The sequence below is a fragment of the Carassius gibelio genome, chromosome A10, assembly GCF_023724105.1.
Source record: "Carassius gibelio isolate Cgi1373 ecotype wild population from Czech Republic chromosome A10, carGib1.2-hapl.c, whole genome shotgun sequence".
Taxonomy (NCBI): domain Eukaryota; kingdom Metazoa; phylum Chordata; class Actinopteri; order Cypriniformes; family Cyprinidae; genus Carassius; species Carassius gibelio.
The window spans coordinates 14533189-14548108 of NC_068380.1; the positions used below are offsets into that span (position 1 = coordinate 14533189).

Genomic DNA, 14920 nt, shown 5'->3' on the forward strand with positions numbered 1-14920 from the left:
TTAGATTTTTAAAAAAGCAACATTTTCACTTTTGAAATTAACCTCAAAGTCACCAGTCATTCATAACCTCTCTTTATTCACAAAGGCTCTTCAAAGCGGCTCGATCGAATCAGTAAAAAGAACCGGTTCAAACGAACGATTCCTTCGCGACTCGGCCATACCTGAAAGGACTGACGTGTTAATGTCAGAGCTCTCTTCATAGCTGCTCAGTACGACGCTCAGCTGCTGCTGGACATGTCAAGTATATATGATAGACATCACGAAATTCTGCTCCGGTGGCTGCTGTCAACAGCCGACAAGGCAACGGTTTAGACGGAAAAGGAAAGAATCCGAAGGTCGGTATTCAACTCCGAACTGCAGACAAAAGACAGAGGATGCGCGATGTCGTGTTTGCGGAAATGTTCGTAAGCAAATATCACAGATGTGTCGCGGAGGGTCGTGCACATTTTATAGATTAACAATATGTTTGTCTCCCGTGAGACACTCTCTAGTTATAGAAATATCGATCTTTACTAATGTGCTGGAAAAAAAACATGCTTAATCTAGCTGTATTTTGAAACGTGGTAGCGGATTTCTAGTTGGTTTAAGTTTTAGACCATCTTAGACCAGCAACAAACCTGGCATATTGTTTAAACTGGTTCAAACTGTAGTATAAATCATCTTTTTCGTACCATAATAAGGTGGTTAAACTGGTTAGAGATGGTTTCTAGCTGATCCAAGGTTGGTATTATATGGTGACCAGCAATTTAACAACTACTATCTGGTTAGAATTTGTGGTCAGGTTGGGTTTTGAAACATAGTAACTGGTCAACCAGCTTGTAATGACCATCATAAATTGGCTAGAAACCAGATCCCATCTTAAACTGGACTTTAAACTGGAGGCACAATAAATGTAATATTAAATCCCCTTTTAAATAACATTAGTGGTTTCTTTTCTTTTTGTTTTGGGATTATAATACTAACCAGTTGAAGTGTCACATTCGCCATTGTGTTGGAAGGTTGTTGGCTTTAAAGATTATGTGGGTTGAATTCTCAAATATTAATTTCTATCTTTGTATCTGAATATGAATTTATGATTTCAGCTTAATGCAACAATCGTCTTCCACTTTTTCCAGGTTTTAGTTGGAGGAGTCTTCGATGACAAACCAGGACCGACGATGAGGAAGAGTTTTGATAATGGCTTTATTGCAGAAGTTATTGTGCGGCTGCTGCTTTTAGGTGTTTTTCTGTAAGTACTTGATTAAAGAGAAGCTCTAAATCTTCAGTTACATTTGGCCTGGACTTCAGTGGGTTTGACAGATCTAACCAATCATAAGCTGTAATGCTAGTCTTTTGTTCAATTTTAAAGAGCTGTGGCCTAGTGAAGCGAGCGGCCAGTCCTGTTGCAGATGTGTGGGAAGATTTTCCAGTCTCTTGAGCTGTGCCTGTGTTTGTCTGTTTTGTGGAGATGAGGATTGTTCTCTCAGGCTGTTATTATGCTCTTCTAGCGTGACAGAGGAGCTTCCTCCTTTCAGCCGTGAGATCCAGCCCGAGGAACTCTGGCTCTATAAGTTCCATCCCGTCAAACAGGACCGCGTTCCCACCCGCCTCATGTTTGTAAGTGCTTACAACTCCTGTTCAGCCACGGAAAATCACCGGAATTTAAAATGCATGTGTGTGATGATGATAGTGGGGAATCTCATTAGTGTTTTTCTCTGATTTTCTTGAAACAGTCTATCGCCCTCTTCACTCCATTGGTGGTTATTTTCTTACTTGCCTTATTGAAAAAAGGTGGAAGGGGAGATGTGAAAGAGGCATGTTTGGGTAAGAAATATGTGAAAATTGATTTTTTATTGTTGCAAACTTACCAATATATATATATATATATATATATATATATATATATATATATATATATATGTATGTATGTGTGTGTGTATGTATGTATGTATTGAGATAAATGATCAAATGATGATCTCATACTCTTGAGTGTTATTGTCTCTGTATGTTGTTTGTATGGCTCAGCTGTTACTTTGACCCTGGTGTTGAATGGAGTTTTCACTAATGCAATCAAGCTAGCTGTGGGCAGGTGAGTGATCTTAATCCTATAACACTGTTAACTTTGCCCTTGATACATTTATATTAAGTTTTGAGCATCTCCCATTAAGCATAGAAAATGGAATTTGGAATATTGGAAGAGAATATTGGAAACCTAGGAAATCCTATTAGAGGGGAATGGTCAGGCGTTGCTCTTTTTCCCAATAAATGTATACATTTCTCTCTCCCTACCAGGCCACGACCTGATTTCTTCTACCGTTGTTTCCCGGATGGCCAAATGAACCCAGAGCTTCACTGTAGCGGTGACCCGGATGTAGTAATGGAGGGCAGGAAGAGCTTTCCAAGTGGACACTCTTCCTGTAAGAGCAGTTGCTGGTTTTATTTAGTGGCAATTTTTTAAGTCACCATGAAACACTATTTACAAACTTTTACATCTGGAATCTGACATATAAGGTGTCTGCCTGAAATTGATTGGATTGTAAAAAATATTTTATACAAAGATTACAATGACCAACACACACACACACACATATATGAGGGCTGGTAATTTAACGCGTTAATTAGAATAATGAATTATGGAGAAAATTAACGTGTTAAAATTAGCGCATTTAACACACTTTCCTCGCACCAGACCTATGTAGATCATCTGCCATTTCATACAGTCAGTTGATGACTAATATGGGGCAGGGCAACAACTTACTCTGTGATGGCGCCTAGAGAATATCCCTAAAATTCAAGATATAGGGCAAAACGCCCGTTTAAGATTGTGTCTCATATTTACATCACATAGCTAAGAAATATCACATTAGCTGTAAGCTAAGTCAGGGGCGGACTGGCCATCTGTGTGTTCTGGAGAATCACAGAACAGCTGGTGTGCCGGCCCACCACCCGCCACGCACGCAGTCATCACCTGTTTTTTTCCCCACTAATCTGTTTCACGCTCCAGTACTGTAGGTGGCAGCAATGCACCTTTAAGTTGGATGCCAGCTGCACTGGCCATGGCCGCCAAGTAAGGAGAAGAAGTGGAAGAGTAGGAAGAAACCAACAGCAAAGACATTAGATAGGAAAAAGCATAGAAACAAACATATGCATAACGCGGCCGCGGGTAAAAAAAACGGAATGAAAAGGGTGGGGCTGAGAAGTTGAGAGAATTTTTTTTTTCGGAATTTAGATTACTTCCTAGGGATGATGTTAGGAAGTGATATTCAGGTTGCTACATTTTTAATGATTACAGTAATTAAAACAGCTAAACTTCAACATTTTAGCAGTAAAATGTCACATGCAGTAGCTAATATTAAGAAATATGTTGTGCTTTTACTTTAAAAAATGTTGGTAACGTTATAGTTAATGCTTACAAACTTTGAAGATTTTCAATACAGAAGTGTAATTTGTAATGGTGTAGTTTCATTTACATGTGGTATTATTATTTGTGCAGTAAGATTAATTACTGCATAAATTAATTAAGATTATTAATACATTTATTTTAAGACAGCATGGAATAGATTGTATAATATGCTGTTATAACAGCATATTATACAATCTATTCCATGCTATCTTGGAATAAAACCATTTATTTTTTTATTTTTTTTTTCAATTCCATCATTTGTTTATTCAGGTTGAGTTTAGCCCAATAGCAGAGAAAGACACCCATTCCAGCTCAACATCTAGTCAACATCAGTGCTATTGCTATCATTTGGATGGTATAGTATCATGAGCCACAATTAAAGTCTTGTGACACTCATGCCTGGCGTTATTGTTGTTGTTGTCATCGAGTTTACGTGTGCCGGTTGCTTTGGGCCGGGCCTAGTCAAAGTCAAGGGTCATTTTTAGTGCCAGTCCGTCCCTGGGCTAAGTGCAATATCACACGAGTACAAATGTGACACAATCTTATACAATAGTTCATTAAGAAGTTAATATTGTGTTATTTTAGACACAATGTTGTCCGTTTTGCTCAATTTTGCCAACCAGAAGATAAAGACAAAGCAGAATTGTTAATCTAAGAGCAACCCACAGCAGCATTTCATTTCTTAATCCACATTTTGAACAAACTGGGTGAACCATTTGGCATGTTGAACCATTGGCCATAGTTGGCGTTGGGTTTGAAGTGGCGCTGCACAGACCGATCGGTGTATGACATCAAAGTACCGCGAGAGCGATTCAAAAGCACAAGGAGTCGTCTGCTCTCCAAGCTCTTGTGGTTCTTTGATGTCACACACTGATCAGTCTGATGGTGATGACCCGCTTCAAGTTGAACAAGCCTAATGATTCAATGAACCATTCATAAAGAACCATTTACTTCACTCCTGGATGAATCAGCCATTTGAACGAATCGAATGAATGAATAAATGTCTCAATGACTTAATCATTAAGACATTACCAGCACCAACTGGCAGTTTTAGTTTATTATTTAGAGTATAATTTCATTAAATAAATTTCATATTTTCATAGTAATAATAATAATAATAATAAAAAATCTATTCACCCAACCAAAAATGATAATTATGTCATCATTTATTCACATGGTCCAACAGAGTATATGTAATCAATTATATTAAACAAAATATTATTTGCTGAACCTACCTTTTGTAATCTCTGTTTGGTGCTTTACACAACAATGACTTTAAATGATCTTTTGTGAGTAATTTCTCCAAATTTGATGTGCGATTAATTTATCACCACATCATGTAATTAGATTAAACATTCTAATCGCTTACCAGCCCTAATAAATATATATTACACAAATATATTACAATTAAAAAAAAAAAAAAACTATAACAATATTATATAAATTAATTTAATTTAACAACACTACTGTTCAAAAGTTAGGGGTCAGTATGTTTTTTTTTTATGTTTTTAAAAGTTTCTTATTCTTACCAAAGCTGCATTTATTTGATCAAAAATGCAGTAAAAAATATTGTGAAATATTATTGCAATTCTCTTTTCTGTTTGAATATATTTTAATAACTTATTCATGTAATGCTAAGCTGATTTTTCAACAACTACTACACTAGTAATAGCTTTTTTTTACACCAAAAAAAAAATCTTTACTGTCACATTTGAGCTATTGATTTCTGAATGTGTTATCCATTTATTTATAAATTAATGAAGACAAAATATCTAAAAAATATTTTATATTTAATATATTCCAGCCTGAAACTTTTGAATTGAATAGTAAATATTCAGCAGAATAAAATCCAGCTTTATATTGTCAGAATGTCCCACTGCCTGTGACTCACAACATTTTTCCTTGTCTTAGTTGCGTTTGCTGGTCTGGGCTTCACTGCCCTGTACTTGGCTGGGAAGCTGCACTGTTTCAGCCGAGTAGGCCGTGGTACAGCCTGGAGGTTGTGTGCCTTCCTCACCCCCCTCCTCCTCGCCGTCATTATCGCCCTTTCCAGAACATGTGACTACAAACATCACTGGCAAGGTGAGATTTTAATGCCATCATCACTGCCCTACCTCCATATACAGTTTCAAGTCAAATACACGATCTCACGTTCATTCACAGATGTGTTGGTGGGATCCCTCCTCGGTTTGGCCTTCGCATGCTTATGTTACCGACAGCATTACCCAGCTCTCAACGAATCAGACTGCCACAGACCCCTCCGAATGAGAGAAGACACCGTTCCTGTGCAGGAACGCAAGCAGCCCATCCCAGGCTACCTCTTACCTTTGTAGGAACTTAACCAGACCAACAACCATATACTGTGTGAAAGTTTACCAAACCATTTGCTGCGATTATGTCTATTTTTGGTATGTGTGATGCCTGTCAATCAACGAGCACTTGTCGTTTTTGCCTTCCTATGCTGTTTTAGACATTCACAATGAAACTCTTGTGTATTGTAGAGCTGTCTTTTTGAACACGTCTTTGAACATTTGTATCTTCTCAAGCTCTTTGAAGTTTATATGTGAACTATCCTGTGAGGAAAACTTCTAGGTCAATTTTAAAACTTTGCAGACATATTTATAGAAATCTCCAGTGTATCTAGGAAATCCCCTGATATCTTTGTCAATAAAGTTTGTGGCCATTTCTAATGTTTCAGCTGGATTGTGATCTGATCATTTGATGTAGAGGATTGTGTGCTAGGAGGAGCCCTTTGCTCCAGGTGTTATCTGTCCATATATTGGCTAGTGCTGTCTGGACACTATAGGGAAACTCCTGGAAGTGAGTCAATGTTTTGTTTAATTTAGTTTTTCTTCGCAAAAACTATTAGAAATGTTGGATAAATTGTTATCTGAGATAAAATTAGCTTAGCATGAACTTAAGTTATTGCACTTTATCCAGCTAATAACATCATAAACAGAATGTCATATTTTTTTATTTATACATTTAACAGACACTTTTATCCAAAGCGACTTAGAGTGCATTCACGCTTTACGTTTTTTACCAGTATGTGTGATCCCTGATAATTGAACCCACAACCTTTTGTCCTTCTAAATAAATGCACTGAGCCTCAGTAACTGTAGTTTAACCTTCAGTTCTTTTTAGTAAAAACTATTTTTATGAACCAGTTTTAGACTAAGAACATTCCACATTTTGAATGCATGCAACCATTACATAAATTACAGAAATGTAATATCCAAGAAAAAGCATTATTTGCACCCTTCAACATGGAAGACAGGATTTGTTCATTTTACTATGAGTTTTTATTCAAACTGTATAATTTGTACATTTGTCCAGCTCTGTTACACATTCATTATTGAAGAAAAAAATATGGGAAATTATGTTTATCAATAAATACAAAATACAAGGGGAGGGGGGCAAAATAGAATGTTCTTGAAGTGTTCTCTTGTAGGTTCTTTTTGTAACCATTAAAAAAAAAGATTATTTTTATGTTTCATTATTATAACCATAAACTATTGTCCCTAAAGCACTTTGGAAGCCAAAAACTGAGAGGCTCATAAGACCTTGAAATTCTTAAAATTTGTAATAATTTTTAAAAAATTGCAATCACTACTTAAACCTTTATTTATGCAGAATTTGCAGCCTGTTAATTGCAACATTTTGGTGTAGATTGTCATTTATTTTATAAGGCATTTTAAAATGACAAAAAAAAATTCCATTTGTTGGAAAAACTTGTTGGAATCTCAAATAAGGATTCTGACTGGTTTGCATTTTTGGTCATTACATAAACTGCTATATTATATTTGTGTGATTTATGATAATGACTGTAAAATTTGAAAAAATCTTTATAAAGAACAATGACTAGTGTGTGTCCAAACTGAATTTTCTTATCTAACAGGTGTTTAAAGTTACATTAAAATAACTCATTCACCACCACTGTGATCTTTCTAAATATTTCAAAATTCCCCATCAGATGATCTTTAATCACAAAGCCCACCCAACCCTGCTCCTGGCGATCGACTGTCCTGCAAAGTTTAGCTCCACCCCTAATCAAACACCCCAGCCTTTAATTTTTAAGCGCTCCTGAAGCCCTTAATTATTTGCTTCAGGTGTGCTTGATTAGGCCTGAAGCTGAACTTTTGGAGTACACTCGATTGCCTGGAGCAGTTTTTGGCACACCTGGCTTATAGGATTTCAGCTCCTGGTAGATGCAGTTACTTCGGACATGTCCACATAGTGTATAACTCTGTGAGGTTTGCCCTTTCTGTCAGAAGTCAATTTTTTTCCGTGTGTATCTGTACATGAAGCTGGTGAGTGGATGGGGATCCATTATTATGCTGTTCCCTGTATTTCCATTCCTTGGTTATTTTTCCTCACTCTCGTATTACTTGCAATCAATATGTCTTCACATTGCATTCTAAACACCAGTTTAGCCTCCTTAGTACTAAAAAATATGGCAACATTATATTTTCAGTCTATTGGTCTTGGTGTGGCATCCCTGATGTTCTCAGCATGAATGTTGTTGAGCTGTATGGACCCGTCCAGCACCACTGGTTCTACAACCAACAGGTGGACTCCAAAGACTCCTGGCAACCCTTCAGCAGAGAAGACTCACAGCGGCTGGAGGATGCGTACAGTCGAGGTCCTCCATTGACTTCTTGACAATACTTCTAGCAACCAATGGTTTTAAAGTTTAGTTTATTAGGTCATGGAAATACCTGATTTGTCTGCAGTGGGGAAATGTGAAAAGGATGAAGTAGTAGTGGCTACAGATGGAAGGAGGTATGACGTCAGGCTACGTGAAAGGAAGCGTTACTCTGTGTATTGGGAACAGAAGCCTGCCGAGGTCAGACGCTGCTCCTGGTTCCACAGAAGTATCAAATCCATGACCTACAATCCCTATAGTGAAGAACTCTGTGATATCCTAGAGGTATGACACCGATTTGTTTTTAGAACAAATCCTTTTTTCTGTTTTCCAGTTTTTCATACCTAGTAATTTTTCTTCATTTAAAAAAAAAAAAAGGTTGCCTATATGACTGCAGTGACCCTGGGCAAATGGAAGCAACATTTGAAGCTCCCAAAAGGGAAAACTGTGATCCTTCACAATCCCAAGGTATTTTGTGAATGTAAAGCTCATGGTAAATGGAGACCCTTACACTTTGTCTCTCTCATTGTATTACCTCAGCTCATGTTGCAGTATCCCTCCAGCTGCAAGGTCTTCCCTCGTTCCCCGACTGAACGGACTAAACCCAGATCTCTAAAGAGAGGAATTGAGAATACTTCAGTAGAGATACCAGAGGGTGTGTAGAATTATCAAATCATTGTATTAAGTGTAAGCATGTTTCCAATGCAGAAATGCTTGTGGCGTTCATTGTAGTTTGCATTTTGACAAGCTCAACCTTGATGGCAAGTGGAGAGAAATGTTTGACCCATTTCCTGCAGTACTAAAAAAATGTGCATAAAAATGCTTCAGTGTAACTAAAACGGACTATTTTGACCAGAATTTCTCTGCGCTATGTATGTGTTTTAGGGATCCTACTGTTAGCGTAGGAACATGCTAATAACAAACACTCTTGGTCTGTTTTACCGACTTTTATCCTGTGCTTTTGTTTAAAGTATCATACTGTTAGCTTAGCAACAGGCTATCATCAAAATATATAGGTTCATCCCATGCAGCATTCAAATGGCGAATTAAGAATCCTTATTTGTGTGGTGTCCACTTTACTTGGGTTGCTGCCTTAAAAGGTATACATGTAGACCGCAAGAAAGTCTTTTGACAATCTTTGTAGGAGAACCAGAGATGGTAGACCACCTGGTGTTCATGGTCCACGGTATTGGTCCGGCCCGTGAAGGACGTCTCCGCCGTGGCATTGTCCAGTGTGGTGAGTCTATCTAAAACTGAATACATGAACTTAATCAGTATGATGGATTGTCTCACAACTGTTGAGCTGTTAGCCAGCCATATTACCACTCCTTGTTACTGTACCCTCCCCCCACTACAGTTAATGATTTTCGAATCACCTCTAACCACCTCCTAAAGAGCCACTTCAGCCACAGTGAGGACTTGTGCGTTACTGGAAGGGTTGAGTACCTTCCAGTCAGCTGGCACAACGTCTTGCATGGTGAAAGTACAGGAGTTGACAAGTAAGATGATTTGGCTCTTAATTTAGGGTCATTCAATGTCAAATCAATGTTTGATTTTGAAGGTGTGTGTGGGTTATTTTTATTTTTTTTAATGCCTTCTGGAATGGTATGGAATCGTTTTCATAGAGGGAAATGTATAGTTTCAACAATTTGTTTTTCAGACATTCCTCTTTACACGCAAAAAGTATCATCCTTATGCAGACTGACCCACATTTGGATTTTGATCTTGAAAATGTGTATGATTTTACTCTTGGAGCAATATTTACATCCCAGTATCTCTGGAACTGAACCACACAGGGCCTTAAAAATGAAGATGCCAAAAGGAAGTTAGTTAATCTTAATGCCCTTTTTAGATCTTCTGGAGTCAAGGCATGGAGAATAATTGAATTGAAAATGGCTTCTTCCTTATTTGGAACCATCACCATTGGTGCATAATGCAATAATGATTGCTAAAGTCAATAGATCTACCGGTCTCCATGTAAAAATAACTTTACAGAGACAAAATGGTGGATTACTCCGTAAATATTCCTCTGTGACACTTTTATTTTGGCTTTCATCAGTTATGCATGTTAAATTCTTTAGGAAAATTGATAAACATTTTATCCAGGAAAATTTGACTTGACACACATTTATTTATTTTTTGGAGAAAATGCACAATTCTCTTACTGTTTTATTTCTATTTTTAATAGAGACATCGAGAGAATCTCTCTCCCTAGCATTAGCCGCCTGCGTCAGTTCAGCAATGGCACAGTGCTGGACCTTTTCTTCTACAATAGCGTTACGTACTGCCAGGCTATTATGGATACAGTGGCCTCTGAGATCAACCGTTTGCACAGCCTCTTCCTCCAGAGACACCCACACTTCACAGGACACGCTTCCCTGGTTGGGCACAGCCTTGGTACATGGCTTTAACTGTGCTATTCAGAACAGAATTACGGTTTTGGTTTGGCGACCTAATAACCTGTATGTATGTATGGACAGTATTTTATGTTGATTACAATGTTTTGTTTTACACAGGCTCATTGATCCTGTTTGATCTCCTGACCAATCAAGAGACAGATGCTGATAGCAAACCTCATGAGGTTTGTACCAGTACTATTATGGTTAACTAATACTACCCATTAAAAATTGTTTTCTGTAATTTGAAATAAAGCTAAAATAAATCACATGGAAATATTACACATTAAAAGTTTTATAAATTGATCCATTATTTTAGTAATAAATTCTTATTTAAATGGTTGTCTAAAATACTATAGAACACTCAGAAACATAACATCTGAGTTTCTGGACATTTCATTATTAATTTTGACATTCCTAATAAAATAACTTGTTATATGGCTGTTGCTAATTGTCAACCTTAAAATGCCTCTGCATGACATTCTCTTGTCTAATAATTAATCAAATTATTTTTAGATGTATATTAAGCTCCATGAGGATGCTCATGTAGACCCAGGTTGTGGTTCCTATGAGAGTTTGGAGGAGTTGCTGAAAGGCCATGGGTTGGAGGAACACCTCAATGTATTGCACCGAGAACAAGTGGATATGGAGTCCTTGGTCAGTTTTCTGTTCTGAATTGCACATTAAAAACACCGCTCAGATTCTTTTTCACCCTTCTTATTTTAACTAAACCATTTCAGATGCTCTGTTCAGAGAAGGACCTAAAAGATGTTGGAATACCCCTTGGTCCTCGCAAGAAAATTATGAATTGTGTGAAGAAATGGAAGGTAACTCCTGACTTTTTTATTTATTTATTTTTTTAATAGCCCTGTGTTTATAGGAGCTCAGTGGTTCATGGCAGATTCTGAAAGGTTTGGGTGTGGAGAGGAAACCGCACAATTAACCTACATTGCAAAAGTGGAAGGGAAGACTGATAAGAGTCTATTGTTTTATATGGGAATGTCTGTTTTGACGCTTTCCACTGACTTCTACTTGAATATCCAACAGGACTCTAGAACCGGAAGTGGAAATGCAGCCCAAAATGAGATGCACTCCCCAAGTCTCGGGACTAGAAACTTTCATGAACAGAAGACCCCCACCACTAGTGCAGTTGATTATCAGCATTTCGATGTTGGCATTGGACAAGTATGTATTTGTTCAGTGTGTGTCTGCAGCACAACTGTATCTAAAATGGATAAATCTGCAAATTGAACGATTTCTGAAGCATCATTTGACACCGAAGACTGGTGTATATGCTGATGGAAGTTCCACTTTGCATTACAGGAATAAATTATTTTTTTTTATTTTTATTTTTTTAATCTTTGCTGAAAAGTATTTTCATAAAATCTGTATTAGAATGTATTTTAGAATTTATCTCTAGGTTCCTCCAAGTTAGGGCTGGAATTGTCTGACTCTCCACTGATATGAGTAGAAGCATTTTAAAAATTCAAAGCTTTTTTTTTATTAGTTGCCAAATAGTCCCTTCTTTATTTTGCAGGTATCCATCGATTATCCTCAGTTAGCATTTCATCCACAGGCATTGTTTGCCATGGGTTCACCCATAGGAATGTTTTTAACTGTCAGAGGTGTGAAGAGGATACATCCTAATTACGGCCTCCCAACCTGCAAGAGTTTCTACAACATCTTCCATCCAGTAAGACACTCTCCAAAACCAAGAACTTCCTTTTTAGATCTGTTCTTACACCATGATTGTAATCTATGCAGTTTGACCCAGTGGCGTATCGAATTGAGCCCATGATTTTGCCTCAAGACGTCGACTTGCAACCCTTGTTGTTACCCCATCATAAAGGCAGAAAAAGGATGCGCCTCGGTAGGTCAAGTCACTTTATAGAGCAAAATGTTTAGACTGTAGATTACTAAATGAAATGTCTTGATGCCTGCAGAACTCAAAGGGTTGACTAGAGTTAAATCTGATTTATTGGGATCCCTCCGGATGGTTCGGAAGAACATTTCTCCAGTCCCTTCGCCAGTGATTGCAGAGGGTGGAATCAGCTCCATGACCCCTGCAGATGAAGCAGAAGGTATCCATCTCTTTTTAACTTGATTAATTTATAAAATCCACCTCAGAATGAGTGTTCCTTTAGTGTGAATATTTGTGGTGCAGTTCCACCAACAGAGAAGAAGGAAAGAAACCTCAAGGTGGGGATGTTGAATCGTGGGCGACGTATTGACCATGTCCTTCAGGAGAAGACGATTGAAAGTTTCAATGAGTACCTGTTTGCCATACAGAGCCATTTGTGCTACTGGTAAGTGAAAATCTTATGAAACTATTATATATGTGTATTGTTTGTGAAATCTGTAATTCCTGTTTTGTTTGCAGGGAGTCAGAAGATGCTGCTCTGTTGGTTCTAAGAGAGATTTATGGATAATTTACAGTGAGAAATGCTCCATAAATGTTAGGCTACATACCTTTTTGTATAGTACAACAACCTTTTAAAGCCCTTCCAGTCCACAGTGAGTCAACTGGCTTCACACAATTTAACCAGTCAGCCAATATATTACCAAAAAAAATTAACTTGGAATCCTAACTGAATTATTGTTGCAGAATTCAAGGCAGGCTTGCTAAAGTGATGCGCATAATACCCTTTTGTACAGTTTGCACTGTATTAGAAACTGACATTTAATGTGTATAGGCTATATATATTCCTGTAACTATGGTAAGTTAAGTGTCTTATCCAATCTTTATAAATACATAATTAACTGTAATGTTTTTTTATAAGCTAATAATAAAATCCTTATCCCCGAATTATTTTTTGTGATGCCCGTTTCTAACTTCTAAGTTGTTTGACATTCTTCAGATACCAACACTGTGTCTTTAAGGCTGAATTCAGATCATAGCCAGCGGGAAGTTCGTTCATTTCCCATTTATCCGTCTGGAAGAGTGCGCCACACATTACAAAACATCCCCTTTCCATACAGAGTCATGAACTGCCCTCCCTTCTTCCGCCAGGAATTCCACACAGCCAATGAATACAACAGTCCTGCAGTAAGGATTTACGAGACTTTCAGTCTGTCTCTTTTAATTCTAGACGTTTAAAGGATATTCAAACTATTTATTAAGACTTGGGGGAAGAAATAAGCTGATGAAGATGCCCAGCCTTTAAGGGAAAAAAAAGATAAAGGTGAGCAATCGCTCTTATCCCCCGAGAATGTTACAGAAATGTCTTCTTTTTTTTCTTACCTGCTTGAAGGGATTTAAAACTCTCTCTCTTAACGTTAAGCCCGTGATGTTATGATTCATTCTCGCGCTGCTCAAATAAAGAATCAATAGTTCGCCTGTCAGAGGCTTCAAATTTGCTCTGAACAAGCATTGAACAGTTTCTCCGTAATAGTCCGTTAAATCAAATTAAATGTTTAATTTTAGAATGTTCGGTTTTCAACATTCGAGCGCCTTTGAATCTTTTCAATGAGTCCGCTGAACCGGTTCACAAAGCCATTTCTTTACGATTCGGATCGAACTGTTCTGAAGTCGACAACTCTTTCCTGTCAAATTTGGTTTCTGTCCGATTCTTAAACCGGTGTGATAGTCAAGAACATTTGAAGCGAATTGGGTACCGGTGAATTAAGTTTTTAAATTTTTTTTTTTTAAACGGACACACAGATTGTCACTTTGTAAGACGTTAATTAATTGCGTGTGGTTTTTTTTTTTTTTTTTTTTTTAAGTTACTTGAGGCTGAAGGGTGAGGTCACACTTAAAAACACTCTTCGCTATTAAATTTGGAGTCTTGTCCCCATCAGTTTAGTTACAGTGCTAGAAGGTAAAACTTTAGATCTAGTCTTCTGAATCTGAAGTGAAGTGTTATTTTTCATCCTCACATACTTGGATCTCGACCCCTACAGTGTGCAGTGGATTATGTAATCATCCCTTGTGGAAGAAGGATGTGGAAAGATGTTGAGTAAACAAAGGGAAGTTTCCCAGCCTGAGATTGCTCATGGTTCTTTGCCTCCGAAAAGAGTGTAGATAATGGAGACGCGACTGAATGGAATTTGTCATGTCGTATATTAGCATTCTTTTCAACTTGATGAGGTTTGTTTGTTTGATTTGTTATTTTCAGAAGAACTTTATTCCAGCTTCTTTTGGGGAGTTTTCTGGTTTCATAAGCTCAACTCTTCCCAACTCTATAAATGCTAACCCACAACACAAGAGGGCAGGGTTTATCAAATTTAGTCATCACCCCTTTGCTATAAACTTTCACGGGCACACCTTAATTCAGACAGATTTGGTGTTGAGAGCATGAGAGCAAATCTAGATCACCTGATTATTTTGGTATTATATAATTTAAATGCAATTCTTTTCATGACTTGTCAACATTTAAACTTTATTTACAAAATTCACCTACTTATTTAATTGATGATAACATCCAAATATTGTTCTATAGATGTTATAAAGCATGTAATGGTAGCTACAGTGCAACATTGTATAAATGCACTGGTCGA

The 14920-nt window shown here is 37.4% G+C and overlaps 2 protein-coding genes across 4 annotated transcripts; both read left to right on the plus strand.

Annotated features, from left to right (window-relative positions):
• Positions 1-135: 135 nt before the first annotated feature.
• LOC128021291 (phospholipid phosphatase 5-like) lies at positions 136-6076 on the plus strand. 2 transcript variants are annotated; one of them, XM_052608402.1, is made up of 8 exons: positions 136-400; positions 1116-1228; positions 1488-1596; positions 1713-1803; positions 2005-2068; positions 2272-2396; positions 5294-5464; positions 5546-6076. In XM_052608402.1, the coding sequence occupies exons 1-8, from the start codon at positions 248-250 to the stop codon at positions 5713-5715; spliced, it is 996 nt and encodes a 331-aa protein (XP_052464362.1). In that variant the 5' UTR covers positions 136-247; the 3' UTR covers positions 5716-6076. The 2 variants fall into 2 exon arrangements, with proteins under 2 accessions (XP_052464362.1, XP_052464363.1); XM_052608403.1 differs by having other exon boundaries at positions 168-335.
• Positions 6077-7489: 1413 nt separating this feature from the next.
• Positions 7490-13229, plus strand: LOC128021293 (phospholipase DDHD2). 2 transcript variants are annotated; one of them, XM_052608407.1, is made up of 17 exons: positions 7490-7692; positions 7857-8024; positions 8116-8312; positions 8406-8495; positions 8568-8682; positions 9172-9264; positions 9385-9526; positions 10216-10424; positions 10544-10608; positions 10952-11080; positions 11164-11250; positions 11471-11608; positions 11961-12116; positions 12188-12293; positions 12367-12504; positions 12588-12729; positions 12804-13229. In XM_052608407.1, exons 2-17 carry the CDS (start codon positions 7895-7897, stop codon positions 12850-12852), a joined length of 1986 nt encoding a protein of 661 aa, XP_052464367.1. In that variant the 5' UTR covers positions 7490-7692; positions 7857-7894; the 3' UTR covers positions 12853-13229. The 2 variants fall into 2 exon arrangements, with proteins under 2 accessions (XP_052464367.1, XP_052464366.1); XM_052608406.1 differs by having other exon boundaries at positions 7494-7692; positions 10940-11080.
• Positions 13230-14920: the final 1691 nt, after the last annotated feature.

Coding starts and splice junctions, on each gene's coding strand:
- LOC128021291 (XM_052608402.1), top strand. CDS start 248: ATGATAGACATCACGAAATTCTGCTCCGGTGGCTGCTGTCAACAGCCG. Junction 1,597..1,712: donor TTCCCACCCGCCTCATGTTT/GTAAGTGCTTAC, acceptor TTCTTGAAACAG/TCTATCGCCCTCTTCACTCC. Junction 2,397..5,293: donor TCCAAGTGGACACTCTTCCT/GTAAGAGCAGTT, acceptor TCCTTGTCTTAG/TTGCGTTTGCTGGTCTGGGC.
- LOC128021293 (XM_052608406.1), top strand. CDS start 7,895: ATGAATGTTGTTGAGCTGTATGGACCCGTCCAGCACCACTGGTTCTAC. Junction 8,683..9,171: donor TTCAGTAGAGATACCAGAGG/GTGTGTAGAATT, acceptor CAATCTTTGTAG/GAGAACCAGAGATGGTAGAC. Junction 12,294..12,366: donor CAGAAAAAGGATGCGCCTCG/GTAGGTCAAGTC, acceptor TGATGCCTGCAG/AACTCAAAGGGTTGACTAGA.